Consider the following 16,625-nt stretch of genomic DNA (forward strand, 5'->3'; position numbering starts at 1 on the left):
GCTCAACTCTGGCTCATTTCCTTCTAGATAGAATAAACCTCTCTTCTTGAATTGCTGTTCCTTTGGGTTACGTGAACAGATCTGTTGCTACAGGCAATGCATTCACAATGAGATCCATTTGTTTGCCACGCAGCTCAGAGAGGACTGAATCTCCTTCATGCTTTTTAAAATTTAACATTAAATGCTTGTTGAAGTATATAAACAAAACCAGATGGTTTTGTCCCCTCCCACAAAAAAGAAACTAGAAATTGTTCAAGGTGTCAGTGTTCCTTTTTTTTTTTTTTGCATAACACTGGGATTTTTCCTAAAATGCAGTTTTCTTACTGAAAGGAATGGCTGATAATTTACAAGAACTTAAATATATATAAAAAATACATACGGAGAGAAATGCAACATATTTAATTTAGAATTCTTTGTTCTGGGAATGTGAGCTTTTCTTAAACAGACATACTCCATCAGGCTAAACACTCACAAACTGGTATTTGCTGGAGTTCTGCTGCACATTTTCTCATTCAAACATTCTTTTCCTTCTGTTTTTCATTTTACATTAACAGCAACAAAAGGCCCTGAAGAATTCTAATTTCTTTCTATGGCTAATGATTTCAAGATTATTTTCTGTGCTGTGTACTATACTATGCCAATATATATTGCCACCATTTAGTGATTACTTTAGTAATCTAATTCATTAATTTGCTATGCAGATCACAATTGATCTTGAGTATAGGTCTGCATATTAAATAGTTCCATAAAAAATAATCAGTGATTTCTATCAGATAATTTTATGTTTAATTTAATATATAGTGGATAAGCAAAAAAGGTTATTAACACATCACTAAGAAGACCAGGAAGAGTCCATAAAAACAAAACCAGTAAAAAATGAAGCCACTTCCTATTCCTAATTAAAACTAATTAATCATTTTCAATAACACAATGACACACTTTCTTCTCAGAAGCTGACAATACCCCATGAAGCCTGAAATGAAATAAATTATTCTTTGGTTGTTTGCTGGACAGAGGTCAATAATACCTCAGGGCAAACACAGTCTATAGCAAATTTCTTAATGTAATTCAAATTGAAAAGAAAAATCTTTCTAATAGCAAAAAAAGCTACAAATAGCACATTAAAAGAAGAATTTGTGATGTACTGTATATGCATTAAAAATTCTACACAGTGTGTGTATGGGTACAGTAATATTGCCCGTAAAGCTTCCCTGTCACCAGGAACTCAGCTCACAGCCACCTTGGTGTGTGCAGGGACCACTGCCTGGGCCTGTGCCTTGGCCCAAGGAGGCTGAGGACACGAAGGCTTTCCCTGCAGATGCCTGAACTTCTGCTTCCTTAGTCCCTAATGTCGTTCAGTATTTTACTGCTATTCATCTGTCCTCAGCCAATGGGAACAGAGGTGTAAGTGCAGGGTTGGTGTTTTCCATTTCCCATTAATGCCGAGCCAGCCTTCATGTAATTAGTTAACAAAAGCAGTTGGAGAAATTTCTCAGGGTGCTCACTCAACCCTTGGAAGTGTGTTTTTGGCTCCATCTCCTTTGCTGTCTGGTTCATGGATCAGTTTGCACAAGGTGCATGTGTTCTGGTGGTTTTCTGCCCTTTCAGCAGCTTGGCACTGCTGATGGGTTGGGGATAGGGACAGCTCGTGCACAGCCCCAGACAAAGGATAGATCCTGGCTCTGGAGTGCAATCTCTGTGTGTTTGAAGGGCATGCACTGAGTTACAGAGCAGCTTCCGCCTTTAAACTGCAGAAATGCCCACCAACCAGCATCCCATTCAGGGGGAAAATTATGATCCCAAACCCTGAACCACTCCCAGGCTGGTGGGAAGGAGCCAGCGCTGTGAGGAGTAATGCAGGAGCTGTTAGAAGAAGGAGTCCAAGATGTGCTCAAATGTTTGAACACACAAAGAATCTCTTCTGGCTGTTTTTGAGTATTGACAGTAAAGCAGCACTTACTGGCTTTAGACCGTGATTGCTTCATGTATCTATTAAAAGTAAACAAAATCATCCCCCAAAAGACAGATAATTCACTTTTGATGAGACTCACCATGGAAAATTTCAAATGAGAAGAAAAATCCTGCTGAAACTTATGAGAAAACATGAACTAAAGAGATTAAAGACTATTTTGCAACCTCCATACTTACTTAGGCTTGTTGCCATGTGAAAAATCTCTTGATATTTCTCAGTACTTTACAGACAAAAAGAAAATTGATTCGAAGTAAAAGTTTTGTTGAACTATTGACATTTTTTGTAGACAAATTAGAATGTGTGAAAGAAATTATAAGGTAAGTTAAAAATTAATATAAAATTTGATCCCTTTGGCATACTTACTAGAAAGGTGCATGTTGAGGAATTTTATTTAATAGTCTAAATATATGGTGTTACAACTGTTCTTATTTCTGGTAAGTAGCATGGTGTACTTCATCCAAAGCTGCATTTCAGGAAGGGGGATACACAAGTGAGTGTGTGTGTTATCAGAGGAGCCATTTACAGAACAGAGACTACTGGTAAATATAACGGTGTGAAAGGATTTGGACAATAGATGTATAAAAACTATTATTCAGAGTTGTTTTCATTATCGTAGTCCCCAGACTCATATTCTTCATCATCTTCCTCATCAGAATTGTCATAATACTCCTCATATTCAATGCTGTAGCTTGCGCTTCTGCTGCCAGCAGTAAATGCAAATGCAGGAGATGGGTCTGCAAGATGTAATTGAATCCAGATTAAATTAGTTGAAGATAGGAATAAAGAGGAAGGCATGGGTTTGGATTTGTACAGCAAGCTCAGAGTTTCTGAATCCTTGTTATTTATGAAAAGGACAGGGGTTTTATCCAATGGTTTGACCTCATACCACTGAAGGTTAAATTTCTATATAGAATCATGGAATCCCAGAATAGATTGGTTTGAAATGGACCTTAAAGATCATCTTGTTCCACCCCCCTGCCATGGGCAGGGACACTTCCACTATCCCAGGTTTCTCCAAGCCCCGTCCAGCCTGGCCTTGGACAGTTCAGGGATGGGGCAGTCACAGCTTCTTTAACAAACCTGTGTCAGTGCTTCACCACGCTCTGAGTAAAGAATTTCTTCCTAACATCCAATCTAAATCTCTCCCATTTTAGTTCAAAACTATTCTCCCTTGCCCAACCACTGTATAAAAAGTCCCTCTCCCTCCTTCTAGTAAGCCCACTTTAGGGATTGGAAGGGGCTCTGGGATCTCCCCAGAGCCTTCTCTTCCCCAGGCTTAACACCAGCAGCTTGCTCAGCCTGTCTCCAGAGCAGAGGTGCTCCAGCACTTGGAGCATCTTCATGGCCTTCTCTGGGCCCACTCTAACATGTCCACATCTTTCCTGTGCTGAGGACATGTTGAAAATGCATTTAATTCCTAATACTAGTAAGCTATGACATCGGTCCTCTGCAGCTGCTGTGCATCTGCAAATATTGCCAGAGAAAATGAAGCTTTAAAAGCCCCTTGTAGAAATGAGGTGAGTGACAAACCCCTCTAGACCAGGAGGTAAATATGACAATGCATCTTTATCCTGGATTTGCCAGGAAAAATAGTTCTCCATAGAGGAAGAAGGATATTATTCTGCAGGTCTGGGCACAATGCAAAACAACCGCAAAGCTATTTCTTACATCTTTTGAACCACTCTCATTAAGGAATAACAACGGTTTCCTTCCTAGTTTTTTGAAAAATAAACAGCTAAGCAGACCTGCCACGGTTCAAAGACTCCCTCAGTTACACCAGCTGTTGTTCTGGGTCCTACTAACATCAAAGGACTTCTCTAGGATAAGGACAGTGGAATAATGTGTCTCAGCTGTATGGCTCCAACCCACGGTTTTCTGTTTTCTGGAAGCTGGTATAATTCGCAGCAAAATATTACTATATAAACCCGTTAGGGGGTACAGTAAAATAAAAGCACTCAGAAGAGTAAAAATACAGGCAGCTTTGGGTAATTTGCCCTATGCTTCATTTGCATTCTGACCCCATCCTTTGCATTCTGCTTGTATTCATTTTTATATTTTTTACATTCAAATAAAAAAAAATTACCATCAATGACTTTCAGTCTTGCAGAGGCATATGTTGCACCATACTTATTTTTGGTGTGGCAGATGTAAATGCCTTCATCTGATTTTTTGAGGCCTTGAATCTGCAGCCAGCCTGTCACACCATACTTCTGAGGCCCACCTCTTTCCTTTGAGAAGGAAAGAAATGGTTGAAATTAAGTAGCTAGGAGACACCATGATATTTATCAAAATAATTGTGGATGGATTAAATATCATTAAAACCTTTGCTTTTTTTTAATGCAAACAGGCTTTGATTCTGCTTATTCCTGCTGCTCTATGTTTTACCTTCTTACTGCTCTGCACCTCTGAGTTCCTGCTTTCCCATCTCTGCCCTTTCAGCTTCATTGCCCTGCGCAGTGCTCTCATTCCTGTTCCTCTTCACGCCGCTGTTTCCAGAGCTCCTCCTATCTCTTGTCCCTGAACCAGTTGCTGCTCCTTCAAAGCATTGCCACCTATGCTCAAGCTCAGCAATTTCTTTAGGATGAGACGAAGAGTGAGTCTGGGTGGGCTGTTAGTGCCAAGGGGGCCTGATCAAGCTGACACTCAGCAGCCAGGTTTTATGGATTGGCATGACATTCCATGGGAAATTTCACACTTCATGACAATCAGTTTCAACTGGCTTGGACTAAAGCCTCCTAAAAGGGTGAGCTTTCTTTTCCAAACAAATAACTCGAACACCTTAAGAGATGTTAACAAAGATGCTCTCGTGCTGAGAGCATGGGTGAACAGGGAGTCAGCTTGGCCTCTGAGGTGTTTGCATGTGGCTCCTTGCATCATTGTCACTCAGCAACTGTTAGTCCGCTAATCCCACCTATGTTCATGTTTCCTCTGGAAAAGCTTCTAAATAACTTAGACTTTTAGTACTTTGGTATTTTTGGCACTTTAATTAGCTTTTTCTGTGTTTATTCTCCCTACCTTTTTGTTCATTTTGTGCTCCATGTCCACTGGATCTGGCTGGTTTTGGGCTGTATCCAGAAATTTGCCATGCATTTCACTGCATGGTCTCTGCTCATGTTCTCTGTCCATTGGAGAAGTCTTGCAGAAAGCCTTAGCAAAGGCTTCAGCCTTCCTGCAGGCTGCCTGGACAGCTGGCATCATTTACTCATCTCCTCAGAATTTTATTTCCATTTAAAAGAGTTAAAATTTTGATTTATTTGATTTCAGCTCAAACTTTCAGCCTATTTCTGGATTTGCTTGAAGCCCCTACTAATGCCATTCTACTCTTTCCCCTTAGATTAAAGCACCATGGCTTCCATAAAATGAATAAGATTCTTTGCTTTCCTGGTGAATGCCTCAGGGACAGAACCCAAATAACAGGTCTCCAGGAACAGCATCTTGCAAAGGGGAACTTTAAATACCTGTCAGAATTGAGCTTCCTGCATCAAGAGTAGTAGAAGTGCTGCAAACAGCCATCCTTCCCAGAATGTTCCTTCTTTCAGCTCAGTTTTTTCAGTATCAGACCTACATAAAGAAATTCTTCCATCTTTTCTTTCCCTGCAGCAGCCCAGATTAAGCACCTGCTCCTCTTCGCAAACCCTATGCAATAGTAAATTCAAGTTTTACCTGAACTGAGACGTGGGTGTCATCTCCTGGCAGAAACATTTTATTCCCCTTTTTTTTCCATTCAAGCTGTGGCATAGGATAGGCTGACACCTCACAGCCAAAAATGACATCATTGCCAGTGTAATTCTGGGCATCCTGAGGTGGCATAGAAATAACAGGAGCTGCAAAGAACAGACAGCGGTGCTTTAGAAGACAGTGGACAAAAGAACACAAACATAGAAGCAAGTAACGTCAATCCCTGCTTCGCATGATACCATCAGATTGCATTCGCCTTTTGCCTCTCACACACTGTGAAGAGCCACGTGATTCCAAACATCTTTTACATCTCAGAAAACCTTGTGTCTGTGCTTTCTAAAAATTCTTATTCAAGTCTGTTGTTCCCCTTGCAGAGGATCTTGGAACCTGAGCTGAAATTAAGGGCTTAATTTTGCCCCATGAGCCATCATCGTGGACGAGGCTCAGGGTCCCCCAACAGAGGTGCCAGTACCCGACCTGGGCTTCAGAGAAAAGCACAAGAAATTCTGTAGCACACAAGTCACAGAGTGATTTGACTGTATGATAGCTCTGAATGTGTTACATTTTGGTTAGCTAAAAGCTAAAATACTGCCGTTGCTGGCTTGTCAGGTTTGTTTTCTGAGTACATCTTTGCCTTGAAGCTGCTAAACCATTGTCCTGCACTGATACCCATGGAAGTCACAAGTTACAGAATAACAGTTGTAATGCATTTTACATTTATCCTCAATTGCTACTGATGTCATTCAATATTCGTGTTAGGAATGAAAGGGATTGAAATCCAATTATTTCTATGAGGCTTCATGTTCTACTTATTATACCTGTTAACGTTTCCACGTTCTTGTTTCCTCGTGTTCTCTTACTGTTACCCCCTCCAGTGTTTATTGATCACCTCAGCGTTCTCCTTTTTCCCTTTTCCCGAAGCAAAAGCTGGCGGCAGCCACGAGAGGGAGCCAGCCCGGGGGCTTGGAGGCACTGGAGCCACAGCCCATCCATCCCCCGGTGCCTTCACAGCCCATCCATCCCGCGGTGCCTTCACAGCCCATCCATCCCGCGGTGCCTTCACAGCCCATCCATCCCCCGGTGCCTTCACAGCCCATCCATCCCCCGGTGCCTTCACAGCCCATCCCTCGGTGCCTTCACAGCCCATCCATCCCCCGGTGCTTTCACAGCCCATCCCGCGGTGCCTTCACAGCCCATCCCGCGGTGCCTTCACAGCCCATCCATCCCGCGGTGCCTTCACAGCCCACCCATCCCGCGGTGCCTTCACAGCCCATCCATCCCGCGGTGCCTTCACAGCCCATCCATCCCGCGGTGCCTTCACAGCCCATCCATCCCGCGGTGCCTTCACAGCCCATCCCGCGGTGCCTTCATAGCCCATCCCGCGGTGCCTTCACACCTGACCGCGGGGCACATCCCTCTCTGGGCGTGCGGGAGCGTACTGCTCATCTCCTGTGTTAACAGGGAATGATGATGTTCGGCGACACAGACAAAAATAGTGGATTTACTGCTAGCAAAGATTTCCTGTTTTGGAGATCTCTGCTTTTTTTCCCCTGATCTATTTGTCGACAATAAGAAATGTTTTGGCTATGAAAATCTGTTTTCTATCTATTTCCAGATTGACGCTCAAAAAAGAATGCATTTTCTGAGCCATTAGGCATGTATTTAATTAATGATTTTTTTTTTTTTTTTTGGTGCAGATCCCAGATGCTTGGAAACAGAAACTTAAAGTAAATAATTAATGTATTTTTACTTGCAATATTTGAATCAATACCTAGGTGCATCATTTATGCTTTGGCATTTGAAATTGTGACAGCCTGTTCTCTGTTCTCAAGCAATAATTTATAACACATTTTTCAGTTTTTCAGGATTGGTGTCTGTGCAGCAAATATTAAATGCATACTGATTAAAATTAATTACAAACAAATGACACAGAAAACTATATTTTTTCCCATTTATAAATGCCTCATTAAATAATGTTGCTACTTGTCAAAAGTAAGATTTTTTCAAACTAGGAAACTTAAATCCTTAAATGCTTTTTGTTTCATGAGAACTATACATTCAGAATCTATTATTTCAAAAATCCTGTATTCAAATCAGCATTAACTGAATATCTTGGATGAGCTTTTTTTTTTTTTTTTTTTTTTTTTTGCCTATGAACTGATCACAGAGGGTCTGATATTAAAACATACTTTTAAATCTTAAAATTAATTGAAACTGCACTCCTTTTAATGATACATCCACTGTAGTTAAGCCTAAAATGTACAAAAGAAACCAAATGTCCACACTGACTCACAGGAGTTCTTTGAATGGTTGCCACATAGAGACAGTATAAAAAACTTTTCAAATAGGCAGATGTTGCCTGGTGAGTATTTTTGTTGTGCTGTTAACTCGAGTGTCCTGTGGATCCCCTGACAACACTGATGTGTGGCCAAGGACTGGGTCCTGCCTATGTCACTGTCCCCAGCCATAGCTCAGCCCAGCGAGGCCACCCATGGGAACATATCTGGAGCCTGGAGGACACAAAGGTCTGAATTACAAATCCTCATTACAGCTGTCCAGCACTGCCTACAATACACCAGGATGAATTCCACACTGGAAATACCCCTCTTGCCATTAACTGTGAGGAGAATCCAGCAGACAGCTCGGAAATGCCTGGGCATGGTCTGAGTCCAGGGCTGACCAGGACTGGCACCACCCGAGACCAAACTCACAGCAGGCAGGAGTTCTGATCGAACCAAACTGCCCTTTCTGAATCTGAACACACCACCAGTATTCACTATCCACTCAAACTTGAAGTGCCTTCAGAAATAAAACACTGCAAGTCTCACAACAGCATTTTGCTCTGTTTTGTGGAAGAAAATTGAAGTAATGTTCTACAGTTTAAACAGAAGTTTATAAACTTTATTTTTGAGTGTTTCAGGTTTTGTGTTCAGACAAATTCTCCTATTCATATCTGTGTGTTTGCATAACTGATTAGAAACAGAGCTTTACTGTTATGATAACTTGTCATTTTGATTCCTGGAGTAGGTAAATTTTTGTTGATAGCTATGGAAAATGTTCTGATGTCCCAGTGTCCGGAGCTGAATGGGCAGGAGCTGCATCTTTTCCTTTTCTAGTCAGTCATGAATTATCCCTATGTGTTACAGAGGATGTAAACCAGAAGCCAGGAGAAGTCAAAATACTGTTCTACTTTTCACAATCAACCCAATATCACTCCAGACCAATTAATTACATAATTAATAGGATTTTTTTTCTCATATTGTATATTATTAATTTTTCTAATCTATGTCTGTCTAGATGGAAATGGCAGAAAATTTTGTGGTTTGGTTATTTGTTTTTAGTCCAAAATTTACATTTAAAATAAATCATGTGATACAGCTAAATATAATCACTGCTGGATTGTTTTGCTAGTTCATTATATTATCAACGAGAAATATTTGAATGTGAATGGGGATGGTTTAAGTGTGGAGAATCTGTATATAATCAATGTACTTAGTAACTTTGTTAAATTATTGGATAAACTGATCAGAACTAGCTTTCAGGAAAAGCAAGGATTTTTTCCGTGTTTCTTTAGCTAGCTAGGCCTTTTTCTTCTCCTTTTTCTGGCAAGAGAAGAAAGATGAAAGGCTGTACTCCTCTGATGAAAGGAGTTTATTGTTATTTATTCATTGATTGCTGTATACAATTAATCCATTTGGCATCAAGAGGAAACAGCAGATGCTTTGAAGGAGAGAAAAACAAAACAAAGTACTTTGAGCTGAGTGAAGGTTATATTTATAGCGCGGTACCAAAACCTCACAGTGCTCAGTGTTTGTTTCGCATGCAAATTGGAGTCAGGACAGCCCGTGCTGCGGCGCTCGCTGCTCTCAGAGCCAGGTTCCCTGGTGCCTTTGTCACCAGCTGCGCCCGGAGCGGCCGGGCTGGAGCGCGGTGCCGTCAGCCCGGGCTGCTGCGGGCGGGGCCGGGCCGGCGGCTCCCGGGACAGCCGTGCCCGCTGCAGCCCCTCCGAGCCCCGCTGTGCCCCTCCGAGCCCCTCGGAGCCCCGCTGTGCCACTCCGAGCCCCGCTGTGCCCCTCGGAGCCCCGCTGTGCCCCTCCGAGCCCCTCCGAGCCCCGCTGTGCCCCTCGGAGCCCCGCTGTGCCACTCCGAGCCCCTCCGAGCCCCGCTGTGCCCCTCTGTGCCCCTCCGAGCCCCGCTGTGCCACTCCGAGCCCCGCTGTGCCCCTCCGAGCCCCTCTGAGCCCTCCGAGCCCCGCTGTGCCCCTCCGAGCCCCTCCGAGACCCTCTGAGCCCCTCTGAGCCCCGCTGTGCCCCTCCGAGCCCCTCCGAGCCCCGCTGCAGCCCCTCCGAGCCCCGCTGTGCCCTCCGAGCCCCGGGCTCGCCCAGCGGCCCGGGCTCCGGCCGGGCTCTGAAGCTTCCGAGCCAGCGCGGGGAGCGGCAGCTCGGGGAGAGGAGAAGGGCGTTTGTGACCCCTGTCGCTACCAGCCCAGCGCCCTGTCCAGGCTCCAGGGCTCTGCCCAGCTCGGACATGCTCCAGCCGGGCACTTTACTCCGCCACAGCCTCTTTCTTAACTAAACTCTGCGCAGCACCGACACGGCCGTGAGCTTTCCGGAGGCTTCTGTGCAATTCAGTAAGCTGAGACGTTAGGATAATTCTCTGCACTCCTGGAGAGAGGCTTCGGCTTTTCTGGGGAGCCAGGATAGCAGCGGGAAAGCGCTGGGGGTGATGCCTGGATGCAGAGCAGAGCTGCTAAGCTCCTTCCTCCTGCTTGAGGAGCAGCAGTGTGATGCGCCTCGGGGCGACTGGGGGCCTGCTGGATGACACCAGCAATTAAGAGTGGTAGTACTTCCAAATTAAAAAGGCTCTCGTACTCGGCCACTTCTGTTAAATTAATTAGAGGGACCACTGCTTTAAGCCTGTGTGCCTGAGCAGCTGCTGGTGCTGCGAAGTTACCGGCACTCGCTAAGGGAGTGGCATTTCTGGCCGAAATCTTGCTGGAGTGGTTATGCCACAAGAACTATGGCTACTTAATCCCAAACAAAGACACCTTCCCAAGGCTAACAGGCTTTCAGTTGTCCTGCAGGCTGGCGTGCATGTCCCTTCCCTGACGAGCCTCATTTCACAGCTTAATACCCTGATAGCAAATAAAGGATTCTTTAAAGGATCTTTCTCTTGCAGCTAGAGAAAGAGGAAAGAAGCCTGATATTAGCTGTTCATCACTTTTCCTTTTAAGTGTTCAATATTCATTGTTCATTCAATATAAAACCACAGCATACAGTCTAAAACTGCTAGAGAGGAGTGGGTAAAATGTACCCGAGTTACTCCTATATGTAATCCTTTGCCAGAGCTGCAATTTCAGATTCCCAGAACTGTGACCCATTTGTGACCCACAGACCTCTTCTAGTTACTTAATTTGAGAAAATATTTGATTAACTTAAAAAATCACAGTAACTTCTCATTCAGAAACAAACAAAAGCCTCTTCACATCTTCATTTTAGTTGTCTCTTAAGTGAAAGATGCCCATGAGTAATGACTTGTAGTAATGCAAAGAATGGGAACAGCATATGAGCAGGAAGCAGGAGTTCCCTGTAAGCCCACCTAAGAATCCTTCCACTAACAATCAGCAGAGACAACTGTTCACTGTAAGAGTCCTTTAGGGAAATTGTTTCAGCTTGATTCTGTTCTAATATTTGGATTTGTATTTCATGGGTTAGATAGATTTTATGATGATTCTGAATTGGATTATTTTGGACCTTTTTGGTAAAAAGAACAGAGCTGTTAATTAAACCCCATCTCCTTCTATTGCCCCTGCTTCACTGCTTACCATGTATCCTCACAAGTGGTTACACACATGCATCCATATAAACACACACATACATGTACCTGTGTGTGTGTATACATACGATAGATGTATACATATTGATATATATAGAGAGAGACATACATATATATATATATATATATATATATAAATGAGATCTGCTTTACTATCACCACTTTACAATTAGGTCAGTCCTCTTATAATAATAATAATTTGCCCATTCCTCCCAGACTATCCTATCTGTTTACTGATACCCAAATAAACATACAACTTCTGTAGAAAAGAAATCATACTCTGGTTATTCAGAACAGACCCAGTCTGTAGATAGATGGCTTATTAGTCACCATGAGATTTAATCCACTCGTCTAATATAGAGGCTTATAACGTATGAGGTTAAGTACCAGATGATGAACCACATGTTTAGCGCTAAGTAGTATTATAACAGAATAATGGTAATTTTAACAAAAAGTATTAGTTTAATGAAGCTAGACTGGAGTAGCTAGTAACACATCTGAAGATAAGAATCAGCTCTTTTTTTAGTTTAGTTTTAGTTTAGTACAAAGTGCCTCTGTACACATTACCTGATTCACATGGCCCTTTATGTTTCATGCTGATGTTTCTTTTCCCAGCATAAGCCTTGTTGAATTGACAGATGTTTTCATAGGTTTTCCCTTCAGGTCCACAGATGCTCTCCTGAGATTTGCACACACACTGGGGTTCAGGGACTTCCCCAAACCTTGCTTCATCAGCATCCAACCTGCACTCAAGGTGATCCCCACATTGCCCATAAAAATGATTGCCCTGGTCCAAGTCGCAGATCTGACCTTCCACATTCCCACATTCCAGGCAGCAGCCACAGCGATCCAGCACAGTCCCGGCTGGACAGTCCTTAGGCTCAGAGCAGAACGCCAAATCACATTTTCCACAACTATCTCCTTCCCTTAACAGCCTCCACCACCCTCGGTGGTATAAGGCAGGGAAACTCTGAGAAACCTGTACCAGTGCTACCAGCACTGCTGTAACCATCCAGTGCTTCATCTTGAGAGTGTAACAAAAAGCAGAAAAGGTCCTTGGAGTAAAGCCAGGAAGAGGAAAAAAAGCAAACCAAAAAAAGAGCAAGCTAGTGGGAGAAAAACATCACAATCCTGGTTTTGTTTTAGAAAATAAGCTCTACTCCAAACACAGGCTTTAAGAAAAAATTAGCATCCGATTTCTAATCTGGAACTGATAATAAAAATGCATAAGAACCCAGCAGCTTTTCTCTAATGCAGTTTGGAATGTGAGTACTGCTTGCACTGAGACCAAACTGCCCCTTCTGACAGCTGAGTCGAAGCTCTCTGAAAAGCTGTTTGCTCTGTGTCTCATTGAGCCAAATTTGCAAAGCCTTGCTCTACTGAAGCATCACATTGCAACTGTAGAAAGGGGAACAGGGTAAAGGAGTGTAAAATGAAAACATTTACTGGAGGAGTGGCTGTCCCCTCCATCAGGCAAAATAGTCACAAAAAGATAAATGTGTACAAAGCAGCACCTAAAATCCCAGTGCCCTGGGGCTTAGACAGTACTCTGGAGCTTGGTGCAACACCAAATGTTTTACTGATCACAGTAAAGGGGTTCTGAATTAACACTTTATTTACAGGCTCTATACAAGCAAGAGGCAATCCAAGACAGCTGGAATTGACTTTAAACTCTCGGGTTTAAGATGAAAGATGCCTTTAAAGAACCCATTGTTCTCTCTCCATGTATTTTCTTTTCAGTGTTTATGGGTGTCCGTGCTTTGCAACACAAAATAATGTAGTCCATGTTTGGCTCTAAGAACAATGTGCAAAAGGTTTAGAGCACAGGCAAACATGAGCAAACTGCCACAGCTTCAAAAGAAGATTCTGCTGAAGTAGTAGATGCTGTGTTCATCTTTTCAAAGCACTTCTCTGCCTTAGTTTCTTAAGAGGTACTTACACTGCAGGTTATGAAGGAAGATGAAAGAGGTAACTAGGATTTCTTTCCGTGCTTTTTCTGTGTATATGTGTCTGCCAATTCAGGGAAATGGCTTTGCGGCTCGTTTTTCACCAGGTGTTGCACTGTTCTTTGTCCATCTCAGGATTTAGATGTGCTCCCTATCTCCTGGCAGAAATCCCTCTTCCCTTGCCCTGCTGATGAGATTTTGTGCCTGTAGCCCACAGGCTGCTGTCACCATTGTTCAAACCACGTGCAGCTCACCAGCAATTCTTCTTCCTGGCTGTGGAGGTAGAAGTGAAGCATCATGGACCTGCAGCCCCTGCAAGCATGGTTCAATGCCATGGGTCAAGGATCACCACTGTCTACAAAGGAGATGTCTCTCTGTGTTAGCTTAAAATAACCCTACATGCATCACAGTTTGAAGATAAACATAAAACTAAGACACTGTTATCAAGCTGAAATAAAAGAGAAGTCATGCTTGTGCCTTCTTTTCCTAAAATCTTCCACAAACAGTTTTCCCCCTCTTTTTTTTATCCACGGTGTGTAACTGCTTACATAAGCTCAGTGAAGGATGCATTTTGTTGTACCAGCCTTGCATCCTCTGGCTGCATTCACAAAGGCAAATCTTTTGAGGTTGTATGTTTACTTTTCATCCCAAACATTTCCATGGCTTTTCCCAAATTCAGCTCCATACCTTCTGCACCATTTGAGATTACCTCTTCCTTTGAGATAAGAGGCAGGCTGCTTCAAAATCACTTCCTTCTCCCAAACAGCACATAATGCAATTTCCCCCAGCCTACACTGATAGCACTTCTCAGAGCCAGCCTGGAGACACCTGCAGGGCACTGGTTCTTTTTCCTGTGATCACTAGGATAATTCATATTCTGTAGTGCAAGTTTTTGCTTTGAACTCTGAATCAGACTGTAAATGAGTAAATTATGTGTGTAATTGATGCTTTTAACACTGAGAGTTATGAAAAAAAAGTAACCACTGAATTTAATGATAAATTGATTCTTTTGTCCTGTTTAATGTGTTTTATTTCATATTTCTTTATCAAGTCTTAATTGGACTTTAGTTTTGCATTATAGCATCTACTCACCACAGTCTATTTCATTATCTGTCTGTACAGCTGTGGGGGATGCGTATCTACAGGACAAGGATTTGCTAAGGCTCATATGAAGTAAAGGAATGTTTATCAAAGGGTGAAGCCATATGTGCAAAGTGGAGCCAAAGCAGGAAGGGCTGCAGGCCAGCACTGCCCCTAATAAGGGTGAGCTTTGTCTGGCATCTCTCAGGAAACCTGGGATCTTAGGGCTATAAAACAGTGAGTGTATTGCAAGGAAGTACTTCTTGTGAGCTGGCACAGAGGAAACCCATCACAGATATCCTAGAAAGCATTTCTGGCATTTACCTGACTCATGTAATCTGAATTCTTGGTGGGTTCAGCCTCTAAATTAAGAACTGGAAGTGCCTGTGGTCTCGTTTAAACAGCTGCCACCTGGCAGATGATCTGCAGCTGAAGGTTACTTGGTCACAGATTCCTGAGATCACCTGGAACAAATTGAGGTTAAAGCACCGTGGTATGAAATGGAGAAATAGCCTGATAACTCTCTGAATGTCTTTCATTACCAAGCCAGCTGTGACAAGCTGAGGAGAACTCCCCACACTGGATGGATGTGTGGCAGTCAGAGCAAGAGGAGAGGGAGGGAGAGAGAGCGAGATGCACAGCCGGGTTTGAAGAGGCACATTAAAGGCATGGCCCCATCTGCTTCAGGAATAAAATATACATTATTTCAGTGTGTCTCTAATCCCTAAAGCTTGCTTTGGTAGGGAAAAGTGTTGATTTTTAGCACAAATCTTGAATTACCCTAAATATCTCCCAGGATGAAACACAAGCAGCAGTGGATTAATGTCACTGGTGGAGCTGCAGGACAAACAGCGCAGTGCCCTGTGCTTTTCAGACAGCAGCCCCCAGGAGCTGCCTGCAGGGCCGAGGGCACAGGAGGCCTCACAGCCCCCAGTGAGGGCAGGAGGCTGCAGTGATGGGGAGCCAGCTGCCATCAGCTGGGAAACGACACCTTGGAGAATCATTTGTGTACCCTCGGTCTCAGCAGGAAGGGCTGTGCTAGCTGTGCAGCAATTTCCCTCGCTTTCCCCCAGTATTTTCATATGGCATGATCAGTGCAAGGAGTTCTGCCACCTTCCCGTGGGAACACGAGTTGGATGATGGGCAGGGAGGGGACACAGCAAAGGAGCCCAGGGCTGTGTTACACTCAGTTTCTGATTTGTATCACATTATTCTGCTTTGTGTGATAATAGGCAAGGTATGTGTCTGATGCAATTTGAAATCCTGTTGCTGGTGATTTTTGAGGTATTGCTCCTTCAGCCAATATATGGTTCAGCTCTTTATTCTGTTTTAATTTGTGTCAACGCGAGTTTTAATTAAGGGAAGGTTTCTCAATGTGGCTCCTGCCAGACTTGCAGACCTGGCTGTTACATAGGCATGCACAGAAGTCTTGTCAGGAATTACAGCAAAGTACAAAAACCTTCCATGTGTTCCTTCTACCTTCTCTGTCCTGCAATGGTTCCTCTCCTTGAACATCTGGAGTCAAGCTGAGAAGCTAGAGTGCTCTGTCTCTTAGGCTCTACTACCTACCTATACTTGAGGTTCGTTTAGAGATAGGAAATCTTGGCTGACTCAATGTGTTTCCACCCAAGGAATTTTATACTTGTATTATGTGCCCAAAAGAAGCATTAAAGAAAAGAATGTTCAGCCTGTTGTACTGGGTCATAGCAGGCTACAGGTGGCTGTGCCCAGTGGGTATGTGCATTACCTGCTACTGTACCCATCTCCTAGGAAAACTTTTCCCCCACAGTATCCAGAGTTGAGCTTCAGCCGAGGTGCTTAGCTCATCTGAGAGCAGTATTAATTTTGTTGAAGTAAGCAGCAAATGGGGGCGACTGATGCCATGTGCTGGCTCCTCCCAGAAGCGCTGACTGGGACAGTCCTGGGATCTCCAGACAGGGCCTTTTCTGGGGCCAGTCCCATGTGCTGACACTGCTTTCATGAATCTCATCATTAGTGTTGTAAGCACATGAACTATAAGTTAATCCTACCATAACATGATTATTAAATCCATTAATCCAAGGCAGGAGATCCATAATTAACTTATTCTCCAGCATCAAGTAAATGATTATGCT

General features: G+C 43.3%; 1 protein-coding gene across 1 annotated transcript; it reads right to left on the minus strand.

Annotated features, from left to right (window-relative positions):
• Nucleotides 1-376: 376 nt before the first annotated feature.
• LOC104696039 (kazal-type serine protease inhibitor domain-containing protein 1-like) lies at nt 377-13,035 on the minus strand. The gene is made up of 4 exons (XM_010410138.4): nt 12,053-13,035; nt 5,636-5,796; nt 4,056-4,200; nt 377-2,706 (listed from the first exon to the last, which is right to left on the minus strand). The coding sequence occupies exons 1-4, from the start codon at nt 12,507-12,509 to the stop codon at nt 2,561-2,563; spliced, it is 909 nt and encodes a 302-aa protein (XP_010408440.1). The 5' UTR covers nt 12,510-13,035; the 3' UTR covers nt 377-2,560.
• Nucleotides 13,036-16,625: the final 3,590 nt, after the last annotated feature.

This window comes from Corvus cornix, chromosome 13, assembly GCF_000738735.6.
Source record: "Corvus cornix cornix isolate S_Up_H32 chromosome 13, ASM73873v5, whole genome shotgun sequence".
Taxonomy (NCBI): Eukaryota; Metazoa; Chordata; class Aves; order Passeriformes; family Corvidae; genus Corvus; species Corvus cornix.